A 12,530-nucleotide genomic window follows, 5' to 3' on the forward strand; every position below is an offset into this window, starting at 1 on the left:
GAAAAGCCAAAACTTGCTGACAGCAGGGCTCCATGCTGCTCCATTTTTACATCATGAAGAAGTTATGCTCCGGGGCTTTTGTGGACTCCAGAGGGTTAAAAAAATTATCCAAAAACAAAAATATTACAACTTGTAGGAAAAAACTGAGCAATTTGCTCCATTTTCCCAACTTGGTGTTGACTAAATGCCATGTAAGTGCTCTGGTACAGTGACGATTCCAACTGGCAAAATATCTACAACATTTTAGTTTTTACTGACAAAAATAATGAGCTTGTTTGTTCAGTATATTTTATTATTTATCATAAACATCCCTACAAATTCTGAACTTTCTGTAAATAAATTGTTAATAATGTGGAAAATCCTGATTCATTCTTCTACATAATATCTGTGTTGGAGACAGGACACATTATTGTCCTTCTAATTGTTATAGATATGTCTTATCCACTTATGATAGCAGTGCTTGAATTTATGTGTTCATATTATCATGTGGTATTTATAGAGAACATTATGCAGACTCCCCGTGGTCCATGCAAGTTATTGTGTTTGTCTGAATGTCTCATTGCGAGTACAGAAGTGTTCAGACTGTGTAAGAGGTTGAGCAACCCGAGCAGATGTGGATCTTGTTTAGATATTGTGGTCTCGTGTGGATTACTTAAGGAATGTTACTGCAGAGAACGCCGAGTGTTTCACGCTGAACAACGTATGGGGTATTTGGCGTAAGATCAAACACGAAGAAGAAGCGTTTATTTTTATCTCAGACAGAGAGAGAAGAGAGCTTCCTAAAATGTTTGTATGAACTCCTGATGAGGTAGCTGATGTAAACACCGAGCTCGGGTTAAAAGTTTGTCACTAGAACGGATGCAGCAGCGCAAATAAATACTCGCTCATCAATCAAGATAAAACATTTTATTTGAAAGCTTTCTCAGATCAGTTGATATTCAAAACACTTGTGGCGCTTATATTTGTAACACTTTTCTTAAACATTTTACTTTAAGCTATTTTCACACACATTTCAAACAAACTCCGAAGTTTGTGTCCGACAAGACAGAAGCTAAGGTAGATTTTTGTACATTACTGTTAATAAAATAACAGGGCCTTCCTATTAGCCAGGGCCAGCAGTCGGATGTTGCGCACACAGCCAGCAGCAGCTTCCTGGAGTGTCTCATCTTCAGAGCCCATGATGTAGATAAGGGGCTGTGGGAACACAAAGGACAGAGGTTACAGCCAGCAGCAGGAACAGAAACGTGAGGTCAATGCAGAAGTGCTTTAAACCTGTATTCTTTCTAATGACCAGCAGGGGGCGACTCCACTGGCTGCAAGAAGAAGTCAATTTCTATTAGTGGGGCTGCATAGCTAATCTATTGTTCATTTTGTGATAAAAGCACCAAATTTAGTACATATATAGCTTAATATATTTAGAAAAAGACTGGCTATTGGGCCATCGCATATTCGCAATCTGATGACCATGCATCCAGCTGTTACAAGTAGATAGGACCTGGGCCGCCTCCAAGCTACTGTTTACATGTTTTTAACACCACAAATATTAATTACATAAAAGTTCAAGTGAAAATATATTTTATGAAAGTGTAAAACAATAAAAAATCAAATGCAACTAAATGTTGAGATTGCCTCTGCATGTTACAGTAATAAATGGAACCTCTTGGCATTCTGATGTTCCACCCGCGTTACATTGGTCTCATCGGCCAGCCGGCGGGCTCACGGGGCTGTAACGGGCTTAATTTTCATATCATATATATTTTATGAAACGAGAAGGTCTAAGGAATCCATTACTAAAAAGCATGCCAGGATATCATATCCGGAAGTTGATATGATAAGGCTACAAAGTGAAAACAGTGGTTGAAGTGTATTAAGGCAACATTTACGTTATTTTGAAGATGCTTTAAGTTCTGATCCTTGCATGTGAGAGTGGCAATAGAGTGAACCATAGAGGTACAGGGTTTTTAAAAATAGGCATTACCATTTGGTTCCTTCTTATGGACTATTGAGATTTGAATGGAAATATCTTGGGATAAAAGATTCTAGCCTCTAGTATCTTCCAGCCTCACTCTGCACAGCTGCACCCTCTTTCAAATATGGCCGCTTCTGTCTCCAAAAAACAAGACAGCGACAGCCAAATGTCCTACTCAAGCTTTAAATTGGTAGTCCACAAACCAATGGGTGATGTCACGGTGGCTAAATCCACTCCTTTTACACAGTCTATGGTATTAATACACCTTAAATCCCACATCTAGTCCCCAAATAGGAAGCTTCTGTCATGTCAGGAGCAGTCACTGCATGGCCTACAAACACACACAGGCTTTTCTGTGACAATGTTAAGCTGCACGTGCCCTCTCTGTGTGTGAGCATGTGTGTATTCAGTGTGTGTGTCCCACTCTACCCTTCCAAACCATGCCTCAGCAAAGGGCTTACAGCTGCGAGCACACATGCTTCTGTAAGTTTGTTCAGATGAAAGTCATGCAGGGCAGGCTCGACATTAAAAACCTGAGCATGAACCACACCACTTGACAGCCTTTCCGCCGCTCCAAAGGTCAGATTATATCCGACTATTAGTGGCTTGTGTAATGGATCTCGTTAGATCTTATTGCAGAACAAGGTTTTGTGCTCTCCAGAAATCTCTAGCTTTAGAAGTTTATTTTTTGGTTACATAAAACTGAACATTTAAAGGATTTTCGTCTGTTCAAAGAGTTGCGTATCATGCAGAAATGAGCAAAAAGGAACACAGTGGATAGATGGAATACCACTGAGTGGCATGTGTTTTGGAAGGGGGAGCTTTTTCTTATTTTATCTGCAGCAAAATCACTACATTATGTTTGTGGGCGGCTGTGGGGTTGAGTCAAAATAAAAGTAAATGTAAGCATAAATACTCTGGTGCAATGGATGAATCTAAATCTGTTCAATGTGTGCTCCTTGGTAAAATCACAATGGTGTGCCACTGAGGTTTCCGAAGCCACACTTGTAATTATTTCGGATCGTCTTGTTTACATCCATAATGAACCAACGGCAACATTACATCCCTCAACTAAGCACTTAAGGACTCCCTGCTCCTAAACATAATGAAGCTTTGATAAATACAGTAACTGCTGAGACGTCTGAGGCACTTTTAAGCCCCATATATCAAGGTTTTATTCTCCACTGAATGAAAAAGGAAAGATTTCTTTTACAAAGATCACGCTGCAGCAGGCTTACAAGTGCTGTTTGGACACCATCGGGATTGTTTCCCTGGTTTCAGTGCAGCAATGTCACATCCCTGTTGAGGACAATATCTAGACTGTCGCTGACAAAGGACACGATCCAAGAACTAAGCCTTTAAAAACCTACATCCAGCCACTGATTGAGATTTAGTTTAAGGCAGCAGAATGATTCCAAAAGATTCTGGCTAATCTCCATTTTCTGAATTCCTCTCCTCTTGCCGTCCTTTTATTCAAAACTCTCCCATCCTGTTGAGTGCTGGCTCCACAAATCAACATAGGAAGTGATGGGATTCCTTTGTCTGATTCACATAAATGTAATGTCCCTCTCAGCTTGTACAATCATTTTCAGTCAAATTAGAGATACAAAATATGGATTTTTTTTTTCAGCCAGTGCAATAACCAATAGTCGCATGCTTTTCATGGCCGATTCTGATAAGAAAAATGATAATTACACTACAGGCCAAAAGTTTGTAAGCAAGATCAAATTTGTACAAAAAAGATCATAGTTTCATTGCTATACTTTGCAACAAAATAAACATGATTATTATATAAAGAGTCACTTATCAGAACACATTTAAACTATAATTTGCGGGTTTTTGGGTTTTTCTTGCTTAGACTTCTCCTCGTCTGGCTTTAACAACAGCATGGCATATATGAGGCATTTGTTTATATTTATAGGCAAACTCTCAAAAGCCAAAGAGCTGAAGTGAATAATGCAAACTGTTTGTTAATTTAATTTTTTATTTTTTTTTACTTTTCCACTGAAGTTGTGACTCTTGCAAATCTTCTCACCCCTAAAACTAAGCCCTTCTTTTCTTTTCTTAACATTTATTCAGCAATGGTCTGATAACATCAATGTATCCCTAAAGGTCAATTGAGGAAAATGGTTCAATTCAATGAAACTAGAGTAAATATATCCAAAAATCCAAAGAATTCATACTGTTTAAAAAAAAAAGTCATTGTGAACAGAAAATTGAAGATTTTTGACCTGTATTGTCCTTACAATTGAATTAAAAAAAAAATCATAACCTGTAGTTTATGCACACATGTTGTTAAGGACGGCTATAATGTAGTGTGAAAAGATGGATCATTTAATATACGGTCGCCCATAAAGTTGGAATAAAATATTTGTTTTACCTCTTTCCATGAGATGATTGTGGAAATGTGATATAATCTTGACAGATAAGTGTATATCTTCTCAAAACTGTATTCATCACTCTCTTCCAAACATATCACAATGACAATGGAACAACAATTAACAGAGGATTTTTGTCAGAAAACAAAATTTTCCATCTATAAGGACGACCTTGTATTCCACAGCTCTGACCGAACCAAATCTAAGTGACATCACTATTGTTAACACAACAAAAACAAAGAACAGCTCTGACTCTTCCTATGTCTCTAGAGAGACATGTTTGGCTCTCTCTATACACTTTATCTGTCAATAATAAATCACATTGTCACAATAATTTCATGGAAAGAGGTTAAAAATATTTTATTCCAACTTTATGGGCGACCGTGTATAAAGAAAATTGGATACAGCGTTGAAGGCAGGGCCCTGTCCATTTCTATGAAATTTGCTCAGTGGTGCATGAAGCCAAAAATGTTTGACTTGCATGCTCTTACATATCTACAGAGAAAACCCACTGGAGATTTCCACTGGCCAAGCCGGCTACTTCCAATTTAGCACAAGCTAATTTGAATTGGGAAAACTAATCTTACGGCTTTACTAGACTTATTGGACCAAATAAATCAAATTTTAAAAGTGAAACAAGTCATTTTGCAGCAGTTGTTATTACATTCTACAGTCTCTCTCCCAGGATAAGTCTATGGAGGCTTGCTCAGCATGCTGCACTTGTTCTACTTCTTTTGTGTATGTACTGGTAGATCACAAACCAACTTATGATGCATACTAAGGTGCATACTACTGTATTGGAGTGTGTCGATGCTGCACTTATCACTGACTGCAATTTGGGTTGGTATTTATCCACCATTTCATTCATTTTGTGTGTAGACTTTGCCCAAACTACCAGTTCAAGAGTGCTCAGAGCAAACCTGAGGCAGTTCCCTTTCAGTTACTCAGTAAAAAAATTCTGTAGATTTTACAGTGAAAAACTGCTAAATCATGACAGTAAAAGACTGTAAAATGATAAATGGGTTAATTCAGTTTCAGCAAAAATAAAACACTGTTAATATATATTACAGTTCTTAACCCATAAGAACCCATGGTGACACTCGTGTAACAAACACTTTCAATCTTCTAGAATCTCCCATATTCAGCTTTATGCTTCACCTTAACTCATTAAATCCCTAAGCGACGTATAGTCAACACCCTGGTGTGGTGGTCATGTGACTTTGACAAGAAGTGACTTCTCCAAAATGTGGCTGTGACTGGAAACAGAAATGTGAAAAAGTAGCTAATTTTTAAAAAGCTTATTTTTTGTTTAAACCAATTTAACAATTCTAATCCGTTAATAGGGTGTCCTGTATTGCATTTAACTTGTTCTGAGCAAATTTCCTGAACAAATTAAAGTCACAATGATATATGTTATGGAGATGCAAACAAAAAGGCACATGGTTATTTGTTTTTATTTATTATTGATTTATTATTATTATTATTATGCTACTTAAAAAACAAATCTGAAAAATAATTTATTGTTAAACAGCACTATTAATGTCACAATTTTGATAAATGTTGTGAAGATGCAAAGAAAAAAGCAAATTTGTGTCTCTGTAAGCAGAAAATGTGTCTATTTAAAAAAAAAAAAAGGAAATATATATATATATATTTATATATAATATATAAACATAATTACCATAAAAAAATCACAGATCTTTGACATTTAGGGGTAGTATTTTTTTTAAAACTTCATAAATGTGTTCTATGTGGTCCACTTGGTCTGTGATATATCCCCCATAACTTTCCTTTAAGGATAACTGGGTCTGGGTTCTTATGGGTTAAAATACATTACTCCACTGTAAAATACACTGGCACCATGTGTATAACAAAAATATACCATAATATATATACAAGCACCACTGTCATTTTTGCATTTTTCTTTAGTAAAAAATACTTTTTCTGATGTTAAATGTTTTAAACACCAACTAACAAATATATACTGTAATATTTAATGGTAAAATCTTTCATTTATGCCGCATTTATAAAGTATTTTCTTGTCAATTATATGGCAAAAGAGCGTTTCTTTTGATAGAAACCACAGCTGCCGGGGTTTTTTTACCGTAAAAACAACTTTTTCTTTTTTTTTTACAGTGTAATGTATCAGAGCAGAGCTGACCCTGACCCCTCTCCATGTTACATACTAACTTAAAACACAGCTCTGCACATTTGTGTGGTTAGAAAACAGCCAAGGAAGCTGAGAGAAGACATTCCCAGGATTGTCAGCACAAAGATAAACAGTAAAATAAAAACAGATGAAAGATGAGGTGAGCCAGCTTGTGTGTACAAGCACAAAGGGCTGTGAACCCACAGTTTATGTCCAGTCGAGAACTGAGGAACTAATATCCTTCCTCCTGATTATAATCACATCATTTTGTGGAAAAGGCACACAGCAGTCCAAGATGTCAGCTCCTCTCAATGCACCAGTGTGGAGGAGTATATGTGAAAGCCTGCCCCCGGGTTTTATATGATTTTTAAATAGCATCCAAAACACCTCCAAAAGCAAACTTACATCCACAGGCTCCAGAAAACATGCAGCTCACTAAACAAGTCTCTTTTGTGAAAAGAGAGGATGCCTGGGAAGTGCCAGAGGCAGCGTTTTTGCCAACCTCATAGCATGTTATTCAGACGTCGCCAAATAAGTTCTCCCGAAGCGCACAGCTAGGCTAAGATAAGCGTGTCTCTCTTTGCTGCCTTTCTCTCTAGCTTGCTCTTTCCCTCCCAGCTGGGATCTCCAGGAATATAATACTCCACTTGTTAGATATTGCCTGGCTGAGGTAATATGAACACTTGCCCCACGTTTGAAACTGAATCGTGAGTTTTTGAGGTTTTCTGCACTTCAGAGAGCTTCAGTGAGTCCTGACCTCCAAGAAGGGAGCTGGGGAACACGCTCCCCCCTGGCTGAGGGGGAGGGGGAGGCATGCAGCTTGGGAGGGCTCTACATATTGTTGCATGTGTACACACGCACACCTTATCGCACATGAAGGTGTCATGGTGTTAAGTGCGCTCTGTTGGAGCGCGTCGGCCTGCAGGAGTTCAGGTTTGAATTCCCCTGTGCCGGGTCTGACAGCCATTATGGCTCCATCAACCCCCCTCTATCCCAGCATTCCCATGTTTTAGACTCCACTGTGGAGGCAAACAGCACAAACAGACAGCAGTGTTTAGCTGGGCTGAGGGGAAGCTGGTGAGGGAAGTCAAGGTAAACAACATTCCCTGCAGCCTCCAGTGAGCCAGAGACTGCTAAGCTGCTTTTTCTGTGTCTCTAAAGAGGAAGAGGAAAAGAAGGGAGGGCTGCTTTCAAATCAATGACTTTAAGGGGAAAGCTTCGGTCTGGACCATAGAAATAGAACAAGGATAGAACGGACATTCCCATTCAAGTCAACATAGCAGAATGGTCACAGAGGCAGCTGATTTTACGTCCAGCTCCCTTTGAACTCAGGCCGTTGTATCGCCTAACTTCCAAGACTTGGAAGTCATCAAACATGAGCCAAACAGCAGGCTAGAGGATCCCAAATTATCTCAATATCATCTATCAAAATCTTTTTTTTCCACTTTCTTTATTGTACTCTAGGGTTGTCAAAAGTATCGATACTCAAAAAAGTATCGATACTAAAATGTAGTAGCCGGATACGATACTCATTTTCAAAAGTATCGAAGTTTACATAAATTTTGGTGACCGAAAAGTGTTATTTTCTCTCTTGAAGTCCCAGAATGAAGCAGAGAAAAGTCGACCTGCAACCAAACAGTAACACACACAGCCGAAAATATTGTTCTAATTGTTATTGTTTATTGTATTAATTTATTTTTTGCACTACCTCACACCTGAAGCTTGTTATCATAGTTGCAGTTTCTTTTTGCACAACTGTTTTTATTATAAATATATAACCTGTGGTTCTGTTCATTTTTTACATGTTGCATTTTATCGGTATCGAGTTGAAAATTTTAGTATTGTGACAACCCTACTGTACACATGTTCATATACAGAGCATTTGATACAGAGGTTGGAGAAATTCTAATTAGAATTTCCCTCGTTGTTATTTTTAATATTTGAATGATATTTACATTTTTAATTTAATTTAGCCTATTTATATTTACTATGTTACTAACACTGTATAGACCTGCTCATGCATTGCAGATGCCTCAATCAGCATGTGGTTGGTAGACTAATCGATGAGTGTTAGGGCTGGATGATATATCGATATAAAAGAGATATTGATATATTTTTAAAAGTGTTATGGAATTAGACCGTATAGTTGAAAAAAAGTCTTTATACATAAATACTGCCCTTACAAGGGTTTGTCATATTTAGTTTTTTTGTAATGTTCATTATTCTCTTCTCATATAAAAACATTTATTTTAGAAAAAGATTGGCCTATTTTATTTCATAGGCTATTTTTATTTGAGATTTTTTTTATTTAAATGTGCACTTTATGGAGCTTTGATTTTTTTTAAAAGGTACTCCTGTTGTTATACAGTATTTATGTTCACTTAAATAAACAGTTTTAATAAAACTACTTGTGACATGTCATACTTGACTTTGACTGACTGATATATATCGTATATCTATATTCATCTTAAATATATCGGGATATGACATTTGGTCCATATCGCCCAGCCCTAATTAGTGTAAGTTTAATCTTCCGTTCAGTCAGTTGTAAGAAACATCCCTACAAAAAACAAAAACTAGGTCCGTCTCTGTCTGAGAATCTGCTGACACACTTTAGGCCCCTACTGACATGTGCAACAATGGTCTTTTAGTTTTGTACCAGCCGACAGTGCAATGTCCCTTCTATTTTTATTCTATTTCTATGGTCTGAACCTTAGGTCTGTGCAACCTGAACAACATGGCCTGGCATTTCTGGTCCAGGCGTGAGGGAGAGAGGCTTAAGTCAAAGTGTCTCAGACATTACACTCCATGGATCTCAAAAACATGGTAGTCATAACAGAGCTGCAGCACACAGCGCCTGTATCATCTGTGCACCACACCCACAACCTGAAGTCATGTTACACGCAAACCAACACAAACTCTAGACGTAAACCTGTGATGCTCTGCTTGCTTTTTATTCCTTCCCTCACATTTGGTGTAATTTTGGCCCCCCCACAGCCTCACTGTGCCCTTTCAGTCTGGCCATGTACAAGAGAAAAAATATAACAATCACTAACCGTGCTGGGACAGGAGTTTGCTAAAGGCAACGAAAGTGCAAACGTTTTTCTCATTTACATGAACTAAAGCCTAAAATACATACCAGGACCTGGCAAAAGCTACATTCTTGAATACCTTTGGTTGAAAATTACCAGCAATTACCATCCGCATTTTGCAATTTTCATCAATTTACTTCACAAAGCCTTTCTTATGAAAGAGCCTCTTTAATACAAATAGCTGGCTGAAGCTGTCTACAAGGATTTATGGTCTGAGCAAACAATCCCCATTCCTTTTGGAAGCGATGTAAAGCGCTGGGGAAAGGCATGTTGATTTTGTACATGACACAAAATGAAGCACATCCGTATAAAACTGCGAGATACCAAGAGTGGATGTCAAATCAAACGGCGAGGGTGATTCATCAGTGAGGCGAGAATTCTCTTTTCCCTCGTGCGTATTTCCTGTGAGAGCAAGCACCTAAACTGCTTTCCTTGAACAAGTTCCGATCTAAGAGGGCGGCAGGAGAATATGTTGACTTAATTTAGGCAACAGAGGAACTTGTGAGTGACAGCAGGTGGTGTCCAAAACAAATCAAAGAGGTTAAATACTCAAAGTACTTTCACTAGGGAAGTTGAATGATTCTGGACAAAATCTGAAGGCTTTGAAAAGGGTAATTTTACACAATGGGGGACTTAACAATATGAAAATGTGAAACACTTTCCTGCAAATATGTTGCATCAAAATGATTACAGTACCAGTGGGTGATGTCACAATGCCGATGTCCACTATTTGTATTAGGGATGGGCAATGATTTTTGAATATTTGAATACACTGCAAAAAAAGGTGTGTCTAAAAACAAGATAAAAACACTAAATCTGAGGAAATGATCTTGCTGCATGGACAGATAATTTCACTTGACAAGATTTCTTAAATTAAGATTGTTAAATCTAGAAATAAGCATTTCTTTTTTATCTTGGTAAGAAACAAATAATTGTCAGTTCACTCTGCTCGGGCCAGTTCATCGCAGCTTGCAGCTTTAATTTATCTTGTTTTAAGAGTTAATTTCTTATTTTAAGCGTACAACATGCTTATTTCTAGATTTTATCATCTTTTTTAATTTAAGAAATCTTGTCAAGTGAAATTATCTGTCCATGCAGCAAGATCATTTCCCTCAGATTTAGTGTTTTTATCTTCTTTTTAGACACATCATTTTAGCAGTGTAGTCATTAACTCCAAAAAAATCGAATGGTTCCTGTGACGATGGTTTTGTCTTTTTAAAAAAAGCCATTGTTTTCCCTCGTTCTTCAATCTTGGAATAACTGGCGAATATCGAATAGCACTTTTGCTTGGAATGCCCATCCCTAATTTGTATACAGCCTAAGGTTATGACTACAGAGCCTCTGTATTGTTGACGCAGCTCCTAAAAAATCAACCTCGTTCCGAAAGAAAATGACATCGCTATCTCACAATTCACATTCTGTGTTAAAAACGGAAATAGTTGACACAATCGTGTCGTTTCAGCCATATCGTTTCACATTCATGTATGACATGTGCAATAGACTTTATTTTTACTGTAAAACATGTGCAATAAGCTTTTTCTCTGTGTGACATGTGCAATAGGTTTTTCCTTTGCCATGTGTTTCTGTTTACAGTCCCTTACTTTTGTGATTTGTGTGATGTCCTTTTTTTGTTCGTTTGTTTGTTTGATGGGCGCATGCCTTGTTTGGTTATTTATTTAATACTTATCTTTTTTGCACTGACGGGAGAGCTGTACCTCAATTTTGTTGTGCTAACATATTTTTTTAGACTACCGTGCAATGACAATAAAGACTCTATTCTCGAAAGTAACTCAAAACAATTTAAAAAATATATACTGATATGCAAATAAATTGGGACCAAAAAACAACCCTATGATATATAAAGGCCTTAAGACAGGTCACTAATGTGTTTTCCAGTGTGAAATACTTTCTTTTCAATGCTTGATTTCCCCTGCGAATCTTAAGGGACCGGTCCATACACCATTTAGTGTTCTAGAGAGGAAAGTTGCTTTCTAAACCAACTTTGGAGTCTGAGAGACCTTTGCTCATTCGAAATCGTATACTACACGTGGGTGAACATGTTTTGAAAGCTCCTCAGTGGTACAGAAAAGTTCTTTGAAATATGGTTGCAATAATAAAAGAAGCAGTCCAGAATTTTACACGGGGCTATAAATTAGACGCAGGGCGCTGTATCAATCCTCGATAAAGCCTCTCCAACCGATTCAGAACTATTGGGGATATTGTTTTAACACATTCTCTCTACCTGTATATCATGAGGCAGAACGTTACAGTGCACACTGAATCGAGGGATTGACAAGCTCTCATACTGTAATGTTTCCTCCGGGGTCAGGCAGGTAAGTATCGGCCTCCCTCCCAGACTGGCTGAGACTGAGGCCAGACTGAACAATGAGGCTGCCTGTGTTGTGTTTCCATGTCTGAGATTAAGAACAAATACAATGCTGGTGCAGTTACGTGGCCTTTGGTAATTAAGCTCTTTAAAAGTCCAAAAATACATTATGGAGTAGTGTTGCAACTCTTAACTGGTACATTAATAAGGGCAAACACAGAGACAGATTAAAAAGGGTGGTATGTCTTGCATTTGCACACACTCACGCCCATACACACACACACACACACACACACACACACACACACACACACACAGTCACACTAGAATTTCAAATATAGACACACACACACATTGAGAGCAAAAAAAGAGGGCATGTCCAGTTTTTGTCGTGGCTCAAACTACAAAAAGCATTCAGCTTAACGACTTTTGCAAATTGGACATAACTCTTTCGGAACACCCAATGTTCAGTCCAGCTACCAATTATGGCGAGTGTTGAACCACATACACTGTTACAGCAGATCAAGCTAAAGTACACCATTTAATGAACATGGGAAAAAAAGATCTGGCTGCAATGGCATAACCACTTCATAATTTATATCGCAGTTGTTATTTA

The 12,530-nt window shown here is 37.8% G+C and overlaps 1 protein-coding gene across 2 annotated transcripts in view; it reads right to left on the reverse strand.

Moving 5' to 3' along the window:
* Positions 1–891: 891 nt before the first annotated feature.
* The window catches only part of odad2 (outer dynein arm docking complex subunit 2), a 68,104-nt gene continuing 56,465 nt past the window's right edge, over positions 892–12,530 (reverse strand). For both annotated transcript variants that reach the window (XM_059326474.1, XM_059326475.1), the window contains exon 21: positions 892–1,194. In XM_059326474.1, the coding sequence (XP_059182457.1) occupies positions 1,078–1,194 (117 nt within the window). In that variant the 3' untranslated portion in view covers positions 892–1,077. The remainder of the gene's footprint in view (positions 1,195–12,530) is intronic.

Source organism: Centropristis striata, chromosome 23 (genome assembly GCF_030273125.1).
Source record: "Centropristis striata isolate RG_2023a ecotype Rhode Island chromosome 23, C.striata_1.0, whole genome shotgun sequence".
In the NCBI taxonomy this organism is placed as follows: Eukaryota; Metazoa; Chordata; class Actinopteri; order Perciformes; family Serranidae; genus Centropristis; species Centropristis striata.